The sequence below is a fragment of the Nerophis ophidion genome, linkage group LG07 (assembly GCF_033978795.1).
Source record: "Nerophis ophidion isolate RoL-2023_Sa linkage group LG07, RoL_Noph_v1.0, whole genome shotgun sequence".
NCBI classification, from domain to species: Eukaryota; Metazoa; Chordata; class Actinopteri; order Syngnathiformes; family Syngnathidae; genus Nerophis; species Nerophis ophidion.
This window is the reverse complement of record NC_084617.1, coordinates 43,519,247-43,542,838: the sequence shown is the minus strand read 5'-3', so window position 1 is coordinate 43,542,838 and position 23,592 is coordinate 43,519,247. Positions and strand designations below refer to the sequence as shown.

Sequence of the window (23,592 nt, the reverse complement as noted above, 5' to 3'; positions counted from 1 at the left end):
CAATGCGATTAAAAGGTTGTAGTATCTAGATTGGTCTCCCAAAGCTTTGGTAATAAAATATCAAAATAAGCAACTCTGCCTGGGATTCATTTATAACCAGCTTATGTGTCATCTAACGAATCTGGGGGGTGACCGGAAGAAGACTGGGTCAAAACACAACAGCTTCTAAATATTTTATAGCCTTATCGAATTTACAGATCACTTCACTTTCAGCTACATAGCTGCTAAATTAGCAGGGCACAGTTTATTGCACCATTCACATGTATAGGCTGTCCCTGCTGGACAAGCATCGACTGCAGCGCATCGTACGTGCTGCTGAGAAGGTTTCTGGCTGCAGGCTCCCATCCCTCCAGGACCTGTTTTCCTCCAGGACCAGGATGCGTGTGGGTCGAATCACTGCTGACTCTTCTCACGATGGACACAAACTATTCTCCTCTCTCCCCTCAGGCAGGAGACTACGGTCCATCCAAGCCCACAACTCCCGCCAACTGAATAGTTTTTTCCCCCTCGGCCATCAGACTAATGAACAATCACAATATCTGATAGCTTAGTTACAGCAAATTTTTATTCCTATTCTATGTTATATGTGTTTTATGTTGCACAATTTCACTAAGAAAGATTCTTAATTTGTGAACCCGTTCTCAAACAATGGCAATAAAAACTATTCTGATTCTGATTCTGCTAGAGACACGTGTCTGACAGGTAGAGCAGAGTAACTTTGTAACTGTAGATGCTGTGGACAAACTTGCTAGCGCTAGCTGTATTGAGCAAACGAGCACAGTTTGTAGCATCCCTAAACAGCATACAAGCTACCGTGAACAGATTTAGCTTGTTAGCGCGTCCTACAACCCAGTCTACCGTCAGCCACACCGCGATGTATACTGGTGGAAATTCGGAATCCATGGCAGAGATCATGTTTTTTAGAATATATATTTGTTATATAACACTTTGAATGTATAAAAATTGGATTGGCAGACCGGGGTGGTGGTCCCTCTCTTTAAAAAGGGGGACCGGAGGGTGTGTTCCAACTATCGTGGGATCACACTCCTCAGCTTTCCCGGTAAGGTTTATTCAGGTGTACTGGAGAGGAGGCTACGCCGGATAGTCGGACCTCGGATTCAGGAGGAACAGTGTGGTTTTCGTCCTGGTCGTGGAACTGTAGACCAGCTCTATACTCTCGGCAAAGTTCTTGAGGGTGCATGGGAGTTTGCCCAACCAGTCTACATGTGCTTTGTGGACTTGGAGAAGGCATTCGACCGTGTCCCTCCGGAAGTCCTGTGGGGAGTGCTCAGAGAGTATGGGGTACCGGACTGTCTTATTATGGCGGTCCGCTCCCTGTATGATCGGTGTCAGAGCTTGGTCCGCATTGCTGGCAGTAAGTCGGACTCGTTTCCAGTGAGGGTTGGACTCCGCCAAGGCTGTCCTTTGTCACCGATTCTGTTAGTAACTTTTATGGACAGAATTTCTAGGCGCAGTCAAGGCGTTGAGGGGTTCCGGTTTGGTGGCCGCGGGATTAAGTCTCTGCTTTTCGCAGATGATGTGGTCCTGATGGCTTCATCTGGCCGGGATCTTCAGCTCTCACTGGATCGGTTCGCACCCGAGTGTGAAGCGACCGGAATGAGAATCAGTACCTCCAAGTCAGAGTCCATGGTTCTCGCCCGGAAAAGGGTGGAGTGCCATCTCCAGGTTGGGGAGGAGACACTGCCCCAAGTGGAGGAGTTCAAGTACTTAGGAGTCTTGTTCACGAGTGGGGAAGAGTGGATCGTGAGATCGACAGGCGGATCGGTGCGGCGTCTTCAGTAATGCGGACGTTGTATCGATCCGTTGAGGTGAAGAAGGAGCTGAGCCGGAAGGCAAAGCTCTCAATTTACCGGTCGATCGACGTTCCCATCCTCACCTATGGTCATGAGCTTTGGGTCATGACCGAAAGGATAAGATCACGGGTACAAGCGGCCGAAATGAGTTTCCTCCGCCGGGTGGCGGGGCTCTCCCTTAGAGATAGGGTGAGAAGCTCTGCCATCCAGGAGGAACTCAAAGTAAAGCCGCTGCTCCTCCACATCGAGAGGAGCCAGATGAGGTGGCTCGGGCATCTGGTCAGGATGCCACCCGAACGCCTCCCTAGGGAGGTGTTTAGGGCACGTCCAACCGGTAGGAGGCCACGGGGAAGACCCAGGACACGTTGGGAAGACTATGTCTCCCGGCTGGCCTGGGAACGCCTCGGGATCCCCCGGGAAGAGCTGGACGAAGTGGCTGAGGAGAGGGAAGTCTGGGCTTCTCTGCTTAAGCTGCTGCCCCCGCGACCCGACCTCGGATAAGCGGAAGATGATGGATGGATGGATGGATGTATAAAAACATTTCTGTAAGACTTTGGCTGGTCCTACAACCTAGTTTACCGGCCACCACACCGTGATGTAAACTGGTGGAAATTCAAATCCATGGCAGGGATCGCGTTTTTAGAATATATAATGAAATGAAATGAATTATATTTATATAGCACTTTTTCTCTAATGACTCAAAGCACTTTATATAGTGAACCCCGATATCTAATTTTAACATTTAAACCAGTGTGGGTGGAACTGGGAGCAGATGAGTAAAGTGTCTTGCCCAAGGACACAACGGCAGTGACTAGGATGGCGGAAGCGGGGATGGAACCTGCAACCCTCAAGTTGCTGGCACGGCCACTCTACCAACCGAGCTATTCCGGTTAGTAGAGTGGCCGGAATATATAACAATATTGCCTGTGGTATATATAACACAGGCAATAGTTTCTATTGCCTGTGTTATATATATTGTTATATATATAACAATATATATTGTTATATATATAACAATATATATTGTTATATGTATAACAATATATATAATTGTTATATATAACAATTATATGTATATAACAATATATATAATTATTTATATAACAATTATATATGTTGTTATATATATAACAATATATATAATTGTTATATATTTGATATAACAATTATATCAAATATAATTGTTAAATCAATTATATTTGATATAACAATATAATTGTTATATTAAACTTTGAATATACAACCAAATTTTCCAGAAGACTTTGGAACTCGCCCATAGGTCATTCATTGGTCATTGATTGAACGAATCTCTGTTCTTTTTCAGATCAAAGTTTGGAAAGGGTTGAGATAAGGTTTATTAAAGTTTAAAATAAAGTTAAAGTCCCAACCACAATCACACACACACAAGGTGTGGTGAAATTTTCCTCTGCATTTGTGCCATTCCCATGGTCAGCCCTTAGGAGGTGAGAGAGCAGTGAGCAGCAGCGGTGACCACGCTCGGGAATCATTTTGGTGATTTAACCCCCAATTCCAACCCTTGATGCAGGGAGGCAATGGGTCCCATTTTTGTAGTCTTTGGTATGACTCAGCTGGGGTTTGAACTCACGACCTTCCAGTCTCAGGGCGGATCCTAACCACTAGCCTACTGAGCAGGTTAAGGTCTTCCAACCGTGCCTTCATTCATACATTTTTGTTTCTACAGTATGTCCTCAAGAGGCAGGGTACACAAGATAAGATGCATTAACGTACACTAATGACTTCAAAGACCAGGGACAGACCTTCGCTTCATAAAAGGAATGAAATTATTGAAGAATACTCTTTGAAATTGAAGCACAAGGGAGGTTATTAGTCCTGTTGTTTGGGTGTGACACACCCTTCTTACCCGTGACATCTGCTGCCATCAGTCCCTCGGCCCGGATGACTTTTACCTGCACCACGCCGACGTCTTTCAGGTTGTGCAGTGACCTCCACAGGCTCTGAAATGGTAAAGGCACAGGGGTGAAAGGTCAAAGAGGCTGGCAAATTAGCATTTAAGAGAAAGATGGGTCAATAGCCTGACATTTCATTAAGAGAGAGAAAGGGTAGAACATGTCCTTTAACAGCCCTCATTTGAAAATATACAGCTGGCATTTATGGTCTGGTCCTACAGAGGAAAAATGAGCAGTAGTAGTAGTAGTTGTGTGTGTATTTTTGATACATTTGAATAATTTTTCAGACTGTGGAGCTGGGCGATAATACGATGTAATAATGTCTCCTTAATAGGAGTACAAGACAATTTTAATATAACTTATGTGTCCTTGTTTTAACAGACATAAGAAAAGCTAGACAAAGTTGATTGTGGCACAAAGATAATATGCAGTCAAGCGCTCTCTTGGTCTGGAGACTAGATGAAGAGTGTGGCTAGGATGAAATGATGTGCAGCAAAATGTTCATCGGAAACATGAAGACATGGCACTGATATAGAGGATCTGTGCCCAACCAATAGGTCCTTACAAAACAGCAGAGGACTCCTGTCATATAGAAGAAATTTGACATCTGTAGCATCTATGCATACAAAAGTTGAAAAAAGTACAAACTAAAATGTATCAAATAAGGATGGCTACCGAATCTGGTACTTTTATGGCACTAAAAGAATCCAGCCAGTCCTACCGGACAGAGATTCAATACCAGGTCATGTTTGGGTTTTCCTGTATATTGGTGTTAAAATGTCTGTCCAGTGTTATTTTTAGTTTCTATTACCTGTGTTTAGAATCACTTCCTGTCCTGGTGCTCTTGTTTTGTCAATATTTCCTGTTGTGTCTCTGTGTTTTGAAGCACCTTTACTTCATGTTCCATGTCCTGTCAGCACATCCTATTAATTAGTTCTATTTAGTTCCACGTGGTGCCTCCTTCAGCGCTGGATCATTGTACTTGGTAGACTGTTGCTGAGTGTGTAAATGTTAGAAAAAAACATTATATTTAGGTTTTGATGTTTAAAATATATATATATATATATATATATATATATATATATATATATACATATATATATATATATATATATACATATATATATATATATATATATATATGTGTATATATATATATATATATATATATATATATATATATATATATATATATATATATATATATATATATATATATAAAACATTGACTTTGGGTATTCAGGTTTGAAAAAAAACATTGGATTTTTCTTTTCCATCCATCCATCCATCCATCCATCCATCCATCCATCCATTTTTTACTACTTATTCCCTTTGGGATCGCGGGGGCACTGGTGCATATCTCAGCTACAATCGGGCGGAAGGCGAGTACACCCTGGACAAGTCGCAAAGTGGCTTTTTCTTTTAATGCTGGAAAAAACATTACATTTTAGTTTAATGTTTAAAAAAAAACATGGTTTTTTTTGTTTGTTTCATGCAATAGTCACAGGACTTTTAAATTTACTTTACTTGCATTACGCCTGCCATCCCTGAATCCTTAGAGTCACAGTACAAGCAACGCTCACCAGATTGTGACAACCTGAGTTGGGTGTGACTTCACGCCTGGTTGCCGGATTTTCCCACATAGCGTATTTAGCCACAACTACCTCTAGGTCATGTTGCAATTTTCAATGAAACAAAGAAATTGACTCTATAGATGCTCCAACGTAAGTAAAGTAAGACTGCGCTTTTCCAAAGATGTGCTAGCTTGATGCTAATATACATTAGCTTTGCTATTGACATGCTATTGATTAGCCTTAAGGATTTTACGTGGCAATTTCAACGCCTCCAAATCTGTTAATGAAAAATAAAACTACAGCCAGTCACAGTAGACTAACACAAACTTTAATGATCCACAAGGGAAATTGTTCCACACAGTAGCTCAGCTACAAAAGATGGAAAGGATAAGGATGGAAAAGATAATGCACACAAGGGCACAAAAAGAGGGCGAAAAGAAAGGTATAAAGTAGACAAAAATGTACCATAGTAGCATTATAAATCATTACATAAATGTAATATTTACATATTATACACTACATTGCAAAAAGTATTTGGCCATCCATCCAAATGATCAAAATGAGGTGTCCTAATCTCTTGGCCCGGCCAAAGGTGTATAAAATCAAGCAATTAGGCATGGAGACACAAATATTTGTGAAAGAATGGGCCGATCTCAGGAGCTCAGTGATTTCCAGCGTGGAACTGCCATAGGATGCCACCTGTGCAACAAATCCAGTCGGGAAATTTCCTCGCTCCTAAATATTCCAAAGTCAACTGTCAGGGGGGTGGGTGGGGGACACGGTGCCGTTCACCTCTACCACCTGTTTCCTCCCCTCCAAGTAAGATTGCATCCAGCTCGATAAGGTTTTATCAAATCCGATTGCTCTGAGCTTATCCAACAGTATAGCCTGGTTATCGGTGTCAAAGGCCTTCTGAAGGTCCAGCATGACCATGCCGCAGTATTTGCACACATCCGACTTATGTTTGATGTGGTCGGTCAGATAGAGAAGTCATGTGTTAGTGGAGTTGTTAGTTCTGAAGCCGGATTGGAATTTGTACATAAGTTTTTTAGTAGCAAGGTAACTATCGACCTGTTCATAAACTATGTTTTCCATTACTTTTGAAATGGTACTGAGAATAGAAACAGGTCGATAGTTACCAGGTTCTAATTTGCTTCCTATTTTAAAAAGGGGGGTTACTCTTGCTATCTTGAAATCTTTTGGTACTTGGCCTTGTTTGATTGAGAGGTTTATTATGTGTGTGATGATTGGGGCAATGGTGGTGGCAGAGTCCATGAGGAATCTGGAGGGGATATTGTCAAGGCAGGTGGCCTTGTTTAGGTGGAGCGCGCTCAATTTTTTAAGCACCTCGTCAGCTGAGACCATTTCTAATTTGAAATCGTTGTTGAATACTCCTAGCTTTCTGTAGTAGGCTTTAATGTGTTCTACACAAAAGCGACCAGACAGGGACAGCTTGTTAACTAGAGATGTAACTATGCTGGTGAAAAAGGTGTTAAGTCTGCTTGCTACCTCCATTTTGTCTGTAATGAGGGAGTTGCCCTCCTTGATGTTGATGTTGGTGAGTCTGGTTTTAAGTTTCTGGCTGAAACCAGGAAGCTGGTTGTTGAGGATTTTCCAGAGCTCACCATACCAAAATATTTCGGACAGTTCCATGCTTCCAACCTTGTGGGAACAGTTTGGAGCGGGCCCCTTCCTCTTCCAACAAGAGCAAGGTCCATAAAGACATGGACGACAGAGTCTGGTGTGGATGAACTTAACTGGCCTGCACAGAGTATTGACCTGAACCCGCTAATGCTGATAGAACATCTTTGGGATAAATTAAAATGGAGACTGAGAGCCAGGCCTTCTCGACCAACATCAGTTTGTGACCTCACCAATGCGCTTTTGGAAGAATGATCGCAAATTCCTATCAACACACTTCGCAACCTTGTGGACAGCCTTTCCGGAAGAGTTGAAGCTGTATCAACTTCAAAAGGTGGATTGACATCATACTGAACCCTATGGGTTAGAAATGGGATGGCACTTCAAGTTCATATGTGAGTCAAGACAAGTGGCCACATACTTTTGGCAACATAGTGTACATACAGTATATAATATATACTTATACATTATTATATTATATTAATATATAATATATACAATGGGCAGCATAAAATAAAGAGTAGATTTAGCAAAAAAATATACATTCAAAACAAAGAGAGGTAGCTAACAGAAACGGTCAGGTAATAGACAAATATAACTTATTATGATGATAAAACAGGGCAGCAGTTATCATAAACATCTCACTTTTAAATTTTGCAATAAATGAGATTTTATAATCAAAAACAATTCATATCTATTAACACATACAGACTTCGATTCCCAGGTACTGGAAATGGTTTCTGTATTGGTTCAAATGTGCAAAGTACCCATCAACCAGTATCAAATAAAAGTCATTTCCTAAGGCAGGGAAGAAAAAGGAAAGTGATAAAATGCATAAAGAAGAATGTGTTGCATAGGACCCATTGTCTTTGTTTCCGTGTATAGGCTGAGACGCCAACTGGACTAACAATGCAGACATTCACGCAAGAACACATTTAGTGAGGCGTGAATGGCAAGGTTATGAAAGTTACACGCACAGACACCGGCTTCACACTAGCACCTTCCTTTGGTTTTAAGACACACACACACACACACACACACACACACACACACACACACACACACACACACACACACACACACACTCTAGAAGAGAACTAAACACACTCTTAACACGATCAAGTGAAGATACAGCAACAAAAGAAGAAGAAGAGTCAAAAGGTTCCTCGCACATGCAATGCAAACTCCTGATAAGTTTGCATTAGCTGAGTGCAATGCTACAATAACTTTATACAAAGTATTACTAAGGACACCTTTAAATATTACTTTGCAATTCTGATGAACCCTTTATGTAAAAAGATCATTTTAGGTAGTTTTCCAGCAGGAGATGCTCTTCATCAGAAAGTGTCATTAGCAAATAGCTAAGGCTTCTACTAAAGTGGACTTAGGATGATCGACTATTAGATGATTCAATTTAAAAAAGTCTGATTGTTGTGGAATTGTTGAACATTGAATCCCTGGAGGGGAGTTGAATACCCGAGGCACCACATGTACAGCAGGTGTGTTGGGAGGATGTTCCAAGATGGTGGCTGCGAGGCCTGTCGAGATTCATCCCCATGGGACAAGTAGCATGGTGTACGACAACGTGCCTCAGGCGGGTCATACCCCGCAATCGGGCCTGGTGGGCCTTGCCCAAAATTGGACCGGGTAGCAAGCTGCAGCTTCGATCACTTTGCTCAGGCAGGAGTCCTCCCTCCCTGCCTCCCTCTGGCAATGGTAATGATCCTTGCAGGGATTCACTTACGAAATGTTTGTTACCTCCTTTAGCTCGTCAAATCTGATCGTCTCCTCTGTGCTTCACCACAGTTGAAGCCGACCCCGGACCAATCAGAGAACCTCACTTTCTCTAGTGCGTTGACAGTAATGTCCCCACTATGAGTGGCTACTTTTTACCCCCACACATTAAAACCTGCAATACAATGCTTGTTACGGTTCATACACCTGCCACCTCCAACTCTCCACGCTGATGAGAATCCTGCCTTCATAAGCCAGTGCGTTCTGTGTTCCAGTGCCAGAACGTAGCTACTTGTACTTGTACAGTAAGCCTCTCACATCTCTCTTCTTTGCCCATATGCTTCCTTGCTCTTTGTTTCCCCTCCGTCATGCTCACTGTGTCTTGTCTTGTGTCGTCATCCAGCAACCCTTCGTCATCCCCTGGTTTCAAGTTGTGTGTCTCGTCTCCCTGGATAACCTCTGGACTGTCTGCTGCCTTCCTGGATCTTGACCTCACGCCTGCCTTTGGATCACGACGCCTCGCTCCAGCCCCTGACCTCTTGCCTGTCCCTGGACCTCCGAGCCTGCTACGCCCTTTCTGGATTTCTGCACCGATCTCAACAAACAACTTCAACACCACTTGGTAACACTCCTGATATACCTGCTACACATAGTCACACCTTATAGATTTGGTTTGAACACATAATTCACATATAGTTGTATATTTCAATAAATACGCTGCAGCTAACGACGTCCCTGCCTCCGCGCCATCTCCTTCTCACACTGTACTATTACAAAGCTGTGGCTATTCCATGGATTTATGGAATCTTGACATGCCAATGAATTTAGCCTTGTCACTTTCTGTGTAGAGTTTTCATGTTCTCCCCATGACTGCGTGGGTCCCCTTTGGCTTCCTCCCACCTCCAAAAACATGCACCTGAGGATAGGTTGATTGGCAACACTAAAAATTGGCCCTAGAGTGTGAATTTGAGTGGGAATGTTGTTTGTCTATCAGTGTTGGCCCTGCGATGAAGTGGCGAGTTGTCCAGGGTGTACCCCGCCTACCGCCGGAATGCAGGTGAGATAGGCTCCAGCAACCCCCCGCAACCCGAAAAGGGAAAAGCGGTAGAAAATGGATGGATGGATGGACATTTGACCAACGAAATAGGTCATGGTGGACCAATTAAAATGTTCACATTAAATCAAACATGCTTACACAATCATTCAGTCTGCCTTTTAGCACATTATGCACTCACCATCATCATGACAAAGAATGAACGAAATGCACTCAACACAGCCCTATGGCCGAAGACGACGACACGGCTATCAAAAAAGAAAACAGATGCCGAAAATGAAAGTGACAGCGAGAATGAGGCAAAGAAGATGACTCCAGTGGCCCGAGGAGTAGGAGGGGGACGAAGAGCACTTTCAATGACCTCTCCGGTAGACTACTGTATGCCTTGTTACAAAAACTGTCTTTTGTTACATTTTTGAAGGAACATTTGTAAATATGTCATGGATCGGTTCGCAGCCAAGTGTGAAGCGGCGGGGATGAGAATCAGCACCTACAAATCCGAGCCCATGGTTCTCGCCCTGTAAAAGGGTGGAGTGCCATCTCCGGGTTGGGGAAGAGATCTTGCCCCATGTGGAGAAGTTCAAGTACCTCGGAGTCTTGTTCACGAGTGAGGGACGAGTGGATCGTGATATGGGCAGGCGGATCGGTGCGGCGTCTTCAGTAATGCGGAGGCTGTATCGATCTGTTGTTCTGAAAAAGTAGCTGAGCTGGAAGGGAAAGCTCTCAATTTACGGGTCGATCTACGTTCCCATCCTCACCTATGGTCATGCCCTTTGGGTTATGACCGAAAAGACAAGATCACGGGTACAAGCGTCCGAAATGAGTTTCCTCTGCCGGGTGGCGGGGCTCTCCCTTAGAGATAGGGTGAGAAGCACTGTCATCCTGGAGGAGCTCAAAGTAAAGCCGCTGCTGCTCCTCATTGAGAGGAGCCAAATGAGGTGGTTCAGGCATCTGGTCAGGATGCCACCCGAACGCCTCCCTGGGAAGGTGTTTAGGGCATGCCCGACTGGCAGGGGGCCACAGGGAAGACCCAGGACACGTTGGGAAGACTATGTCTCCCGGCTAGCCTGGGAACACCTCGGGATCCCCCGGGAGGAGCTGGATAAAGTGGCTGGGGAAAGGGAAGTCGGGGCTTCTCTACTTAGGCTGCTACCCCCGCCACCGAGCCTCGGATAAGCGGAAGAAAGGGGATGGATGTACTCTTAATGTTAATCATATTCAATGATTATATCTAACCTTCTTACAGTCTAACAGGATGAACCTTGTCAAATGATATGAAACCATGAGTTAATCACAAAAATTACTATCAAGGCTTGGGTGAAGTTGATTACAAAAATAAATACCAATATCGCTCCACCACTTTAGTCATACATTTTGCGCTGAAGAAACTTCTATGACATTGGCTACGGACTTCTGTTTTTTGGGATGATATTGTAATCACTGCCACAAGTGGTGGAAAAGTGTATTTACAACTGAGTACCACAGCTCAGCAATAATGGGACACTTATGGTGAAGAATGACTGTTCTACAGCACAAATAGAGCAATAGTTATTACAACACATATAACACTTGTTGACAAATATACAGGTTTATTATTTCTACAAAAATTAATTAGGTGTTGGGTCGATCCAGGTACCACTTCCATCAGCCAAACCAACACACACAAAAACATGAACCAATCGCTTTTGTTAATGCCCAAATACATTGAGGCCAAATTGAGAAGCATTTTAAAAGCAAGAGTGGCAATGCACTTCACTACAATTTATTTCTCTCTCTGGCAATAACCTCGTCCATCCCCACAGGAGTAATTATAATTTAAATCTCAGTCAGGCCGGGCTACAGACTTAATTCATTATTACCAACTCTGTCAGACTCTGCCTGTTTCAGGCGATATCATTGTCCAAAAGCTCTGCAAAAGAGATGAGAGGGGAAAGTGTGTGTGTGTGTGTGTGTGGGGTGGGGGGGGGGGGGGGTATTTGGGGGGGGGCTGACAGAAACAGACACAGCCAGGAAAAAGCGAAGGGGCAACGCTCAATTCTAGGGCATGATTTCTGTGAAGATACACAGGCTTGTTGTGAAAACAGCCGGGAAGAGAATAGCCAGAAAGGACATGGGAGACAAACTGAAGGCCAACAAGTCAGCTTGTTTTTAGAAAGACAAAATGTGGTAATGACCCACTTGTACAAGTTTAAGGACAACAGTGATGGTAGAAACGCAAATATTCATTTTAATTGTTCACACAAGCGCTGGTTCGATACTAATACTTTGGTACAGATACCAAAATTATTTTGATACTTTTCTAAATAAAGGGGACCACAAAAAATTGCATTATTGGCTTTATTTTAACAAAAAATCTTACGGTACCTTAAACATATTTTTCTTATTACAGGTCTGTCCTTAAATAATCTATTTTACCCTGCACTACAATGAGCTAATGCAACAAAATTCCGTTCTTAGCTTGACTGTAAAGTTCAAATTTGAATGACAATAAAAGGAAGTCTAAGTCTACTATCTGTTCTCAAAAAGCACCAATTGATATGGGAAGTAAACATCTTCTACATCCCTTCTGCACAGCGTAAGCACATCTTGCATTGACATTTTAGGTTAATTTTGGTGCATAACAATGCCTTCCTCCACAGGGATTTGTACCCCAATCAGGGAAGTATTTGCGATTGATGAACAGGGAATACAGACAGGTAGAGAGAAATATAGACAAGAACCGTCATTAAACGATGTTTGAGGCGTTGAAAAGTGTTGAAGCGAGGAGCAAAGGGATAAATGGAAGCAAAGAGTTGCTTTCATGAGACAAACCTTCACCCTGTGTCACTCTGACGCCTTCTTCCCGCTTTCTTTCTGCTTCACAGTGTGCAAATGTACCCATGAATCACAGACTGAATGAATGACTGTCGTATTTGAATCATGTCATCTTTCATCACAACTGCAGGTAACATCTGCCATACTGCTCAGTTTGAGGATATATTTCCAATCAATGTTTCAACGTTCCGATAAAATAAAGCTGAATACTGAAATACATTTTGGACACAACGGCTTACTGTACATCAGGGGTATCAAACGTACGGCCCGCGAACAGGTTTTACGCGGCCCGCGAGTTGAGTTTGATAAGTATAAAATTGAGCTGAAATAGTTTACCAAGATGGCGTCGCTGTAGCGGCTGCTTGTAGCAGGAGCTCTGTGCTCTTGTGTCATCCTTTTGTGTTCCTGCTGTTTCCCTCTTGTTTTCATGTGTTTTTTTTTTGTTTGTTTGTTTTTTGCCTTTTGGTACAGGACCCTTCAGGACTGTGCGACTGGGGGTGGCACTTCCGTGACCTGCCTCCCGGGAGCCTTTTGACCATGGAGACCAGCTGCTGGTTCCCTGCCACACCAGAGTCCGTTTGGAGAGACTGGAGGAGATGCGGATGAAGAGACAGGGCTGAGGAGCTAATTGCTGATCGCCGGGACGGAAAAGCTTCACAGTGTCTTGGTTAGGTGACCATGTGTCGGACACCTGGGTCTTCTAAGACGTATCCTCGCTCATCCATGCGGACTGGACTCTGGCCGAGAGTTGGTGGGCGGCCGACGGTGGTGTCAGCTCTCTTGGTTGCTTTGTTGAGTCTGCTCCTGTCTCTGGCCATACTACCACTACCCCAGCAGACGATGGCGTGGAAAACCACCACAGTGCGTGTGGGTGTTTAAACAATGTTTTTGTTTGGTTGCTTTGGTTGCACTGCTGGAGTGGCAGCTGGTTGCATCAGTTCTGCTATGTTAATGTCTTTTAATGTCCTTTGTGTTCGTTGATGTTTCCTCTTACACACAAGCTTACGTGTGCCATGGCTATGATGTTTTTTTTTCCTTGGCCTCAGTCTGGACCCCCTTTCCAGGGGCCCAGGTTTTACCTGTTTCTCAATTTTTTTGTAAGGAGCGCCGGAAGTTGGCAGACCCGTCAGCGATCCCGTTCTGTCTGTCTGATCTTGAATGGGATTGTGCTGAAAATTTAATTTCCCCTCAGGGATTAATAAAGTACTTCTGATTCTCATTCTGATTTATTGAAAAAAACTGCTGATCTAAATGTGTCCACTGGGTTTCGCAATAACAACTCTGTTGGGCAAGCAAACGCTTGATACCGGGGCCAAGCAAGCGGTACGCAGTAAAGAGCATATAGCTATGGTAACGCATGGCTTTGGCTCCTACCCTTGAACAAATGAAACGCAAAATCTGCAGTTTTAGGTCTTCTGCTTCGAACGCATGGTTCTTTGGTGCCCTCATTGCCCCTAAATGTCTCTGTCAAAAATGAGAAAAGTGAGTGTAACTCAACCATCTTCAACAGTTTCTACCGTGTGTGTAGTTTGTTGAATTAGCACAGCATTAATAAGACATGGCAATTAAGGCATTTGACACCAAGAAGTTTGTTATTATTTTGTTCAATCCCAGGTAGGCTGTGACATAATGTTTATTGGCTTTGTTGATACAAAGACACAAAGTCTAAGGTCGCTGTGTTTTTCAAACCGCACAAGTTTTTTTTTTCCTCAGAATTTGAAGTTTTGTCAAAAGGATTATTTGAGATTTGTAATTTTTTCAGAATGTTCTATTTTTGGCCAAAGTAAAACAAAGAAAACAATCCGAAGTCACCTTTGTTTTTAAGTTATCATGCCATGGTTTTACCAGTCCGGCCCACCTGGGAATAGCTTTTCCTCCATGTGGCCCCTGAGCTAAAATGAGTTTGACACCTCTGCTGTAAATGCATTAAAAAGTCCCCTATTATATATAATCCACTTTTTTATTATTGTATAACAGGACTGTGTGTCCATCGAGCCTAGTCTATGAGGGGCCGTTAGGGATATTATTCAGGATTACCTCTTACATACACTACTGAAATGCTCTTACATACACCACTGAAATGCTTTCACATAAACAACTAAAATGCTCTCACATAAACAACTAAAATGCTCTCACATAAACAACTAAAATGTTTTACTCTAACGCACACACACACACACCACTTGCGTGTGAGAGACAACAATTTTAGTAGTATGTGTGCAAGGATTTCAGTTATATGTATAAGAGCATCTTACCAGTGTGTGTGAGAGCATCTTACTAGTGTATGTAAGAGCATTTCAGTTTGTGTATAAGCGACATTCCATTCCGGTTCAGGTCACCAATAATGCCTGCCCCTTTTCAGGTTTTTATTATTTCTTTAAAGCAAAGTTGTTTGTAAAAAAATGTCTGCCTAACTGCCGACAAGTAGCTTAACGGAGGCAGGAGCTCTACTTCATGATTTGAGGGCTTCAGCAACAAGGGTCGGGCTGCCGCCGTTGGTTGCACAGAAAAGGTAATTAGACATTATTTATTTCTAAATGATTGTTGAATCCCACGAAATGTAAGGCAACATGGCATTGTAGCCATTAAGCAGTTAGCCTTGTGTGCTTCCACTACAAACAAGTTAGCAACTAGTGTTTCTGCGGCTCCTATGAGTCTCACATCTATTGCAAACTTGCCGTTTGTCTCGGAGGAAACGTAAAAAGTACACTGTCAAATCAGCTAATAATGTTTGCAGAGTTGTTGCTATGGTAACATGTTGAAATGTGAGTCACGTCGTGGCACGTCAGTAGCTGATCGAATAGTAATAATAATAGATTGTGTTTATTTAGCGATTTTCTTTGGACTAGATAAGGGGTCCCCAAACTTACGGCCCGCCAACGTACATCCAGCCGGCTGAAATTATTATTTATTTGTATTATTATTTTGAATCTGTCTTTTCTAATCCAGTTTTTGATGTCCCCTAGCCGCTCAAGCAAATCATATTGTCTAAAAATGCATTTTCTCGCATGACTTATATTTTCTTAGCTGTTTTCATGTGATCTGATTGTTACATTCTTATTTCAGAGACAGCTGCATGACCATTTCAACAAGGACGGAATACACAACCTCTGGATTCATGGAAGTTGGCTTCCAAACAACTTCTCTGCATCTCAACGCAAGGGGGGCAGACACCACTTCAGCTGTGGCATTCAGGTGTCATTAATAATGGAGGAATCCATCCAGCTATAAGCAGCATTTTGATGCTGACAACTACTTTGGCATTGATGAAGAAGGTCAACTACCTAAACTCCAGACAAATAACATTGTAATTACAGACATAGATGTAAACATTAGTGAGACGATAATGAACATTTTGTTCACAAACAACTTGACTTTACAAAAATAAATAACTGAAAAGGGGCGGACATTATTGGTGACCGGAACCGGAACCGGAATGTCGCTTATACACACTACTGAAATGCTCTTACATACACTGGTAAGATGCTCTTATACATACAACTGAAATCCTTGCACACATACTACTAAAATTGTTGTCTCTCACACGAAAGTGGTGTGTGTGTGTGCGACTACTAAAATTGTTGTCTCTCACACGAAAGTGGTGTGTGTGTGTGCGTAAGAGTAAAACATTTTAGTTGTTTATGTGAAAGCATTTTAGTTGTAAATGTGAGAGCATTTTAGTTGTTTATTTGAGAGCATTTTAGTTGTTTATGTGAGAGCATTTCAGTAGTGTATGTGAGAGCATTTCAGTAGTGTATGTAAGAGCATTTCAGTAGTGTATGTAAGAGCATTTCAGTAGTGTGTGTAAGAGCATATCAGTAGAGTTTGTAAGAGCCTTTCAGTAGTGTATGTAAGAGCATTTCAGTAGTGTATGTAAGACGTAATTCTGAATAATGTCCCTAACGGCCCCACACACTAGTCTATCATCTGTCTCACTTGTTTGCTCCACTTTTGAGAAAAGAGGTGCTTAAACGGTTGCTTTAGAACATTTTTCATGACATGGTGAAGGAAAGATAAATGAGCCCGTCTGTGTATGTGCTTACCTCCACTTAAGAGTGTTTTGAGATAAGAGCCGTCTCTTTGCTTAATGTGAAATAAATGTATAAATGTATAATGGCTTTCCAGTGCAACGTGCTTTGACTCACTAGAAAAAGTCATATTTATTGTGTGAATGCACCAAAGCATTCACACATATGGTTTTCTTTATTATTCAACTTCTTCTCCAGATTTTTGGCACGCTCTACCTTCCACATTTTTCACCCGATTCAAATCGTTCCAACTTCAAACTGTTCAGCCTATTCAGGAATTGCGGGCTTTTCCTTGATCAATACCAAAAATTCCCCGATTTCCCAGAATTCCCAGGTTATCCGGGACATTTTTCCTATCCAAAATGAATTGGCCATTTTTCAAACTTTCACCATTTCCATATTTCTCAACCTATTCAAACTATTACACCTTCAACACACTTCACCATTCTGGATATTCAAACTATAATTTTTACAAGTTCAAAAAAATTCCAGGATTTTCCAGAATTCCTGCTTTTTCAAAACCCTATTCCCACCCTTTTTTCTGGCGACTACTCCTTCCACATTTTTCAACGCATTTAAACCGTTCCCTCGTCAAAACATTCCTCTTAATCGGGACAAATACCAAAGTTGTTTTTTTTACTGGAAAAATTCCTAGTTTTCCCAAAATTCTAGGAATTCCATAATACAGTTTCTTAATTTAACATGTTACTACTCAAACATTTCTCCACTGATTTGAAACATTCCGACACCAACCATTTCGACTCATTTAGAAGTTTTTTAGCATTTTTTAAAAAATCCTGCTTTTCCCAATTTTTTCAGAAAACTCCTATTGAAATGAATGGGACATTTTTCCAAGTTGCACAATTCCCACATTTTTCAACCTATTCAAACCATTTAAACAGTAGCACATTCCACTCATCCAGGACATTCAAACTAACACTTTCCCAAATTCCAAACCAAATTCCGGTTTTCCTGGAAATTTAAACTCTTCAACATTCAAACCATTCCAACCTTCAAAGCATTTCTGCGTTTAAAATGATTTCAACATTCATCCTACATTCCTTTAGCATTTCAGTTCAGTAGCTGCGTGCAGATAAAATCACAACGCGCTGTACAAAACATAGGTGAAGTAAAAATACAATTCAATTAAAACAACAGTGGCAACATCCTAAAAAGGATACAAAGTGGATTAAAAATTATAGTCAAAAGGTGCATTAACTAAAAGCTTTACTAAAAAGAGAAGTTTTCAAATGTTTCTTAAAAGTGTCAACGCAGTCAAGACAACGGAGGGACAGGTACAAGTTGTTATAGAGTCTAGGAGCTAAAGCCTAGAATGCCATGTCTCCACAGGTTTTAAAATTACTTTTTGGGATCTTTAGAAAACCCTGGCCTGAACACCCTGAAGTGTCGGGCCCTAACAAGTCAATGATGTACTGAGGGGCCCCACCATGCAATGCACGCAAAGTCAGGACTAAAATCTTCAACTGAATTTGACTGGAAGTCAATGAAGACTGGATCAAATAGGGGTGATATGGACTGGTCTGGGTGCGGGTCTGTGTGTGTGTGTGTGTGTGTGTGTGTGTGTGTGTGTGTGTGTGTGTGTGTGTGTGTGTTCTTGTATTTCCTTCTTCAGACAACATGGAAAAGTACCTTCCATATGAAGACTGGTAAACAAGTTAAGACCGAAATCATGGTCCCAATACTGAATACCATAAGGGTGTTCCCAAAAAGGAGGGATTTTTCCTAATTGACTGTGTATTGGTATTAAAAGAGCTTCCCCTGTGGCCAACATATGAAATAACAAATGTGTGTAAAAATTTGAAGGGCTCCCTCTCTGGCCAACCTATGTAATAACAAATGTGTGTAAGAAATTGAAATGCGCCCCCTTTGGCCAAAATTTATATATAAAAAAAACAAAAACATATATGTATATAGAGACATACTGTAATACAGTAAATAATGAAGATTAAAAACCAATTACATTTTTTATATTCTTTCTGTTTTTGTGATATTGCAATATTTTCTCATAAAATGTTTACTTTTATCATAATATTACCAATTTTTTTGTTGTTCTTGTAAGGTGGTGACATTTTTTGCGAAAATGATCACTTTTGTCATAATTTTGCCGAGTAAAATTCTGATTATTATTATACTATTGCCAACATTTTTAAGTTTTCCTATAAAAGTGTGACTTTTGTCGAGTAAAAAAGACAACTCTTTTCATAAAATAGCCAAAATGTTAAGCTTTTTCTTGTAAAATTGTGCCTGTTATTGAGTCAAATTCCGACTTTTATCATAATATTGCACAAATGTTTAGTTTTTCTTGTAAAATTTTGACTTGCATTGAGTAATATGACTACTTGTTTTATAATACTGCCAAAAGTCTAAGTTTTCCTTTTTCTTGTAAAATTCCAACTAATTTTTCACAACAAGCTTTTTTATATTTGCAAAGTCCATCCATCCATCCATTTTCTACCGCTTATTCCCTTTCGGGGTCGCAGGGGGCGCTGGCGCCTATCTCAGCTACAATCGGGCGGAAGGCGGTGTACACCCTGGACAAGTCGCCACCTCATCGCAGGGCCAACACAGATAGACAGACAACATTCACACTCACATTCACACACTAGGGCCAATTTAGTGTTGCCAATCCACCTATCCCCAGGTGCATGTCTTTGCAAAGTATGTACTGTATATATTATTGTTGTATAGTGTGTGTGTGTGTGTGTGTGTGTGTGTGTGTGTGTGTGTGTGTGTGTGTGTGTGGCAGAGGGGCCACCACTTCAGCAGAGGTCACCACGTCCTCCTCTGGTCCACCCTTCTCATGGCCACCCCATGCCCATTAAGCGCCATTAGCGCGTGTGCTCCGCTGCCATCATAAGACATAAATCTCTCCCTCCACGTCTGGGAAGCAGCAATTAGCGATGAGGGAAAGGTTACAGCGAGCCTGAGCACATCTGAGGCAATTGTCACTAAGTGAGGGTGTTGCATGTACAGTCGCTATGCTGCCGTTTGTGGTGTGTACTTAGGGTACTCAAACACTCGCTGAGGACATGCAGCATACAATCCACTTCAATAGGTAAAGAAAACATTCAGGTGGTAAATTCCCTTTAAAAAGCAGAATTTCCTGTAGAACTAAATTAGTTGTGTATTTTCTCAAGTGTCCATGTGGCCTTGGTTATGTTGGAAAGACTAAGAGAGAGCTCACAATTCACATTTCAGAACATAAAGGTAGCATTAGGAGTCCTCTGTAGCAAGACACTATAATAGTGCTGGACATGATATACTGTTTGTTCCTGGAGCTTTCAGGGTTTGGAAGAAGTGAAACTTTAAGGAGAGGGGGGAGAAAAAGTTTGACTGCAAGGTGAAGCATTTTTGAATACACACATTACAAACTGAGTTTAGAAAGGGATGAACGAGGAGTTGCTTTTGGGATGTTTTCTAGAATGGTTGTCTATATGCATATCAAGTATTTCATATAAATTGATGTAAGGCTTCAAGTTGCTGCTTTATTAGTATTATATTATATATAGAGGGAGATATAGCTATTCTAGCCCTTTGTTGATTTTTTCACTGTGCTGATGAGCTATGTTTCCTTTTATTATAATAGTTGTCCACACATGTTTTTATTGCTTTATTTATGTTCCTATGATACTGTACTTAGTCTTTGATTTATTTTGTATTATTTGTGCACTTTAATTTTTGAAGTTGATTTTTTGTTTTGTCAATTGATTGACCACAGCTGTGACTATGGAAGTGCATCACTTCCTGTTGATAAATGCACGCTGACGAAGACATTTTGGAAATCTGTCTGTGTTTGGTAGAGCCTGCACAGTTTGTATTGAAATGATTAGGACACTAGTGTTGCTGGCCTTGTTTTTTCTGTGAGTACACTTTTTGCCGTGCACCTTTTAATTTTTGTTGTATTAAGTTTTTTGGAAAGTGCGTCTTTTTCCTGTATTTTGTACCACTTCAATAGGTATGCCTGTGCAATGTAGCGCTAACTTCCTGTGCTCTAATTAATGGTCAATGTTAATTCCGGGGGGTATCATTAAGAAAATAGGAAATAGATTTGCTTTAGGTTGAAATGTTTTAAAACTTTCTATATACAAATAAAAAAAACTTGTGATCATACCTATAATAGTAGTTCCCGTGAATGTTTGTAACTTTATTACTGAACTCCTCTTTTTTTTTGTCTTTTCAGTTTTAAAAGTCCCTCGCTCTGTGCGATATTGTGTTATGCATGTTTGCACTTGTCATTGCAACTGCGCCTCGTTGTGGAAAGATGGAAGCCACAAGCACCTGCCACAACTGCATCTTTTACCAAATTACATTCATGCTGTTTATTGTCCGATAAGCAAAAATAATGATGTCACACTTACATGAAATACATTCTGCCATGCTGTAGAAAATCCCCTGATGAGCAGGGTAACCTGTGAAATAGACTTGTAGTAACACTCAGCCTTTCGTCAAAAGAATATGGGAGGACTCTTCCTTCCAAAAAGGGAGTGTCCCAATACATATATATATATATATATGTATATATATATATATATATATATATATATATATATATATATATATATATATATATATATATATATATATATATATATATATATATATATATATATATATATAAGCCGAGTTTACTGTGGTTTATGTGTTATGCAGTGCTCAATACCGAGGTAGAGAGGAATATTCAGGAGAAAAATATATATAAATCTCCTGATGATTGAGGGAACCCCTCATGAAACAGTTCTGTAGAGATGAAGTAGTCTTGTGATTTTTCCCACACCTACATATTGCGCTCTACCACGGTATCGAGCACTATTCTCTGGATAATCCAATCAATGTATATATATATATATATATATATATATATATATATATATATATATATATATATGTATATACAAACCCCGTTTCCATATGAGTTGGGAAATCGTGTTAAATGTAAATATAAATGGAATACAATGATTTGCAAATAATTTTCAACCCATATTCAGTTGAATATGCAACAAAGACAACATATTTGATGTTAAAACTGATAAACATTTTTTTTTTTTGCAAATAATCATTAACTTTAGAATTTGATGCCAGCAACACGTGACAAATAAGTTGGGACATAAATAAATACTGATAAAGTTGAGGAATGCTCATCAAGCACCTATTTGGAACATCCCACAGGTGTGCAGGCTAATTGGTAACAGGTGGGTGCCATGATTGGGTATAAAAGCAGCGTCCATGAAATGCTAACCGGCATAGCTCAGTTGGTTGAGCGGCCGTGCCAGCAACTTGAGGGTTGCAGGTTCCATCCCCGCTTCTGCCATCCTAGTCACTGCCGTTGTGTCCTTGGGCAAGACACTTTACCCACCTGCTCCCACTGCCACCCACACTGGTTTAAAAAATGTAACTTAAATATTGGGTTCCACAATGTAAAGCGCTTTAAGTCACTTTGAGAAAAGCGCTATATAAATATAATTCACTTCACAAACAAACAAAGATGGGGCGAGGGTCACCAATTTGTAAGCAAATTGTCGAACAGTTTTAGAACAACATTTCTCAACGAGCTATTGCAAGGAATTTAGGGATTTTACCATCTACGGTCCGTAAAATTATCAAAAGGTTCAGAGAATCTGGAGAAATCACTGCACGTAAGCGATGATATTACGGACCTTTGATCCCTCAGGCGGTACTGCATATAAAACCAACATCACTGTGTAAAGGATATCACCACATGGGCTCAGGAACACTTCAGAAAACCACTGGCAGTAAATACAGTTGGTCGCTACATCTGTAAATGCAAGTTAAAACTCTACTATGCAAAACGAATGCCATTTATCAACAACAAAGAGGAACGCCGCCGGCTTCGCTGGACCCGAGCTCATCTAAGATGGACTAATGCAAAGTGGAAAAGTGTTCTGTGGTCTGACGAGTCAACATTTCAAATTATATTTGGAAACTGTGGACGTGGTGTCCTCCGAAACAAAGAGGAAAATAACCATCCGGATTGCTACAAGCGCAAAGTTAAAAAAACAGCATCTGTGATGGTATGGGGGTGTATTAGTGCCCAAGGCATGGGTAACTTACACATCTGTGAAGGCACCCCTAATGCTGAATGGTCCATACAGGTTTTGGAGCATCATATGTTGTCATCCAAGCAACGTTATCATGGACGCCCCTGCTTATTTCAGCAAAACAATGCCAAGCCACGTGTTACAACAGTGTGGCTTCATAGTAAAAGAGGGCGGGTACTTTCCTGGCCCGCCTGCAGTCCAGACATGTCTCCTATCGAAAATGTGTGGTGCATTATGAAGCGTAAAATACGAAAACAAGACCCCAGACTGTTGAACAACTTAAGCTGTACATCAAGCAAGAGTGGGAAAGAATTCCACTTTCAAAGCTTCAACAATTAGTTTCCTCAGTTCCCAAACGTTTATTGAGTGTTGTTAAAAGAAAATGTGATGTAACACAGTGGTGAACATGCCCTTTCCCAACTACTTTGGCATGAGTTGCAGCCGTGAAATTCTAAGTTAATTATTATTTGCAAAAAAAAAAAAGTTTATGAGTTTGAACATCAAATATCTTGTCTTTGTAGTGCATTCAATTGAATATGGGCTGAAAAGGATTTGCAAATCATTGTATTTGGTTTATATTTACATTTAACATAATTTCCCAACTCATATGGAAACGGGGTTTGTATATATATATATATATATATATATATATATATATATATATATATATATATATATATATATATATATTTATATATATATATATATATATATATATATATATATATATATATATATATGTGTATATATATATATATATATATAGTAACATATATAGTAAAATATGATTTTTTTATTAACAAATATAAGTAATGAAGTACCAGAATAAAAAGTAATAACTTGAGAAGAGTTTAATATGTTCTGATCAAACATATATATATATATATATATGTCGAACAGAGTTAATATGTTCTGAGTTGATCAGAAC

At 40.7% G+C, this 23,592-nt stretch overlaps 1 protein-coding gene across 6 annotated transcripts in view; it reads right to left on the bottom strand.

The window, feature by feature from the left end:
• The window catches only part of LOC133556373 (multiple C2 and transmembrane domain-containing protein 1-like), a 439,257-nt gene that overhangs the window by 221,536 nt on the left and 194,129 nt on the right, over positions 1–23,592 (bottom strand). For all 6 annotated transcript variants that reach the window (XM_061906234.1, XM_061906235.1, XM_061906236.1 and 3 more), the window contains one exon: positions 3,697–3,790. In XM_061906234.1, coding sequence (XP_061762218.1) covers positions 3,697–3,790 — 94 coding nt within the window. The remainder of the gene's footprint in view (positions 1–3,696; positions 3,791–23,592) is intronic.